The 944-nt window shown below is 65.0% G+C and overlaps 1 protein-coding gene across 1 annotated transcript in view; it reads right to left on the bottom strand.

Moving 5' to 3' along the window:
• The window catches only part of TIMP2 (TIMP metallopeptidase inhibitor 2), a 65,060-nt gene that overhangs the window by 56,197 nt on the left and 7,919 nt on the right, over positions 1-944 (bottom strand). Inside the window, exon 4 of the mRNA XM_042783527.1 lies at positions 873-941. Coding sequence (XP_042639461.1) covers positions 873-941 — 69 coding nt within the window. The remainder of the gene's footprint in view (positions 1-872; positions 942-944) is intronic.

The following is a 944-nucleotide window of genomic DNA, read 5'->3' as shown; positions in this document are numbered from 1 at the left end:
CTGCAGAGGCCCACCGGCTGGGGACCTGTCACCTCGGTCAGACTGAACGGGGCTCGGGAAAAGCCACATCCTCTGGGTGACACCCTAAAGCCGGGAGACCAGCGAGCATCCGCGTAACCTGCACAGCCAGCCTTCTCCCCTCCAAGGAGCAAAACAAACACTGTGTCCTCCCGCCTTCCCAGCGCTTGGGGACCAGGAGTCCTGAGCTAACGGATATTTGCTGCGTGATTAAAGCAGCCCCACCTACCCCTGCAGTCACCAGTCCCCCAGCTGGGTAGATGTCCTAAAAAAACAGTCACTGGGGGGTCAAACACTGGATGTCCCCATCCCTGCCCAGCTCTGTTTGTAGAGCCTCCTGGGCGGGGCACAGGGCAGCCAGCCACCCCATGGGGGTCACCGGAGGTTCTCCACAGCCCCCTGGGTCTGAGTAACCTGTCCCCATAGGGGAGCTTCCATCCTGCCCCCCTTAACAAGGCAAACCCCAAATGTGCTGCTGGGAGCCACACAGGCCAAGATGCCCTTCCCCGCCCTGCCCCTGAGGAACCCAACTCCGCCTCACCTGGGAAAGTTTCTCCCGAGGGTGCCCACCCCTCCAGCCCACTGGGGCGGAACCCCACCCCCACCCTGCGCCATGCCCCCCCACCCTCCCCGCCCCCAGCGCTGGCATCCCAGGCGCGCCGCCTGCCAAAACCCCATCGTTCCTGGCTCCCTACTGGGGGGGGCAGCGCCCCAGTGGAATTTCGGTGGAATTTTGAGGTCGGTGAAGCGAGGGAAAGAAAGGACGGTGTGGCGTCAACTTGCAGGATTCTGGAGGGGCCCGGGGTCCCCACGGGGGCGGTGGGGACGCGCGGGGTGGCGGCGCGGCGCCTTACCTACATCTGCATTGCAAAACGCCTGTTGCGGGTGCACCGGGGAGCAGCTGCAGGCGTCGGCCGGGCGGAACG

The sequence above is a fragment of the Orycteropus afer genome, unplaced genomic scaffold, assembly GCF_000298275.1.
Source record: "Orycteropus afer afer isolate SDZICR_OR568_19922 unplaced genomic scaffold, OryAfe1.0 scaffold00018, whole genome shotgun sequence".
NCBI lineage: Eukaryota > Metazoa > Chordata > Mammalia > Tubulidentata > Orycteropodidae > Orycteropus > Orycteropus afer.
The sequence above is the reverse complement of the archived record's forward strand: the minus strand, read 5'-3'. Positions and strand labels throughout refer to the sequence as shown.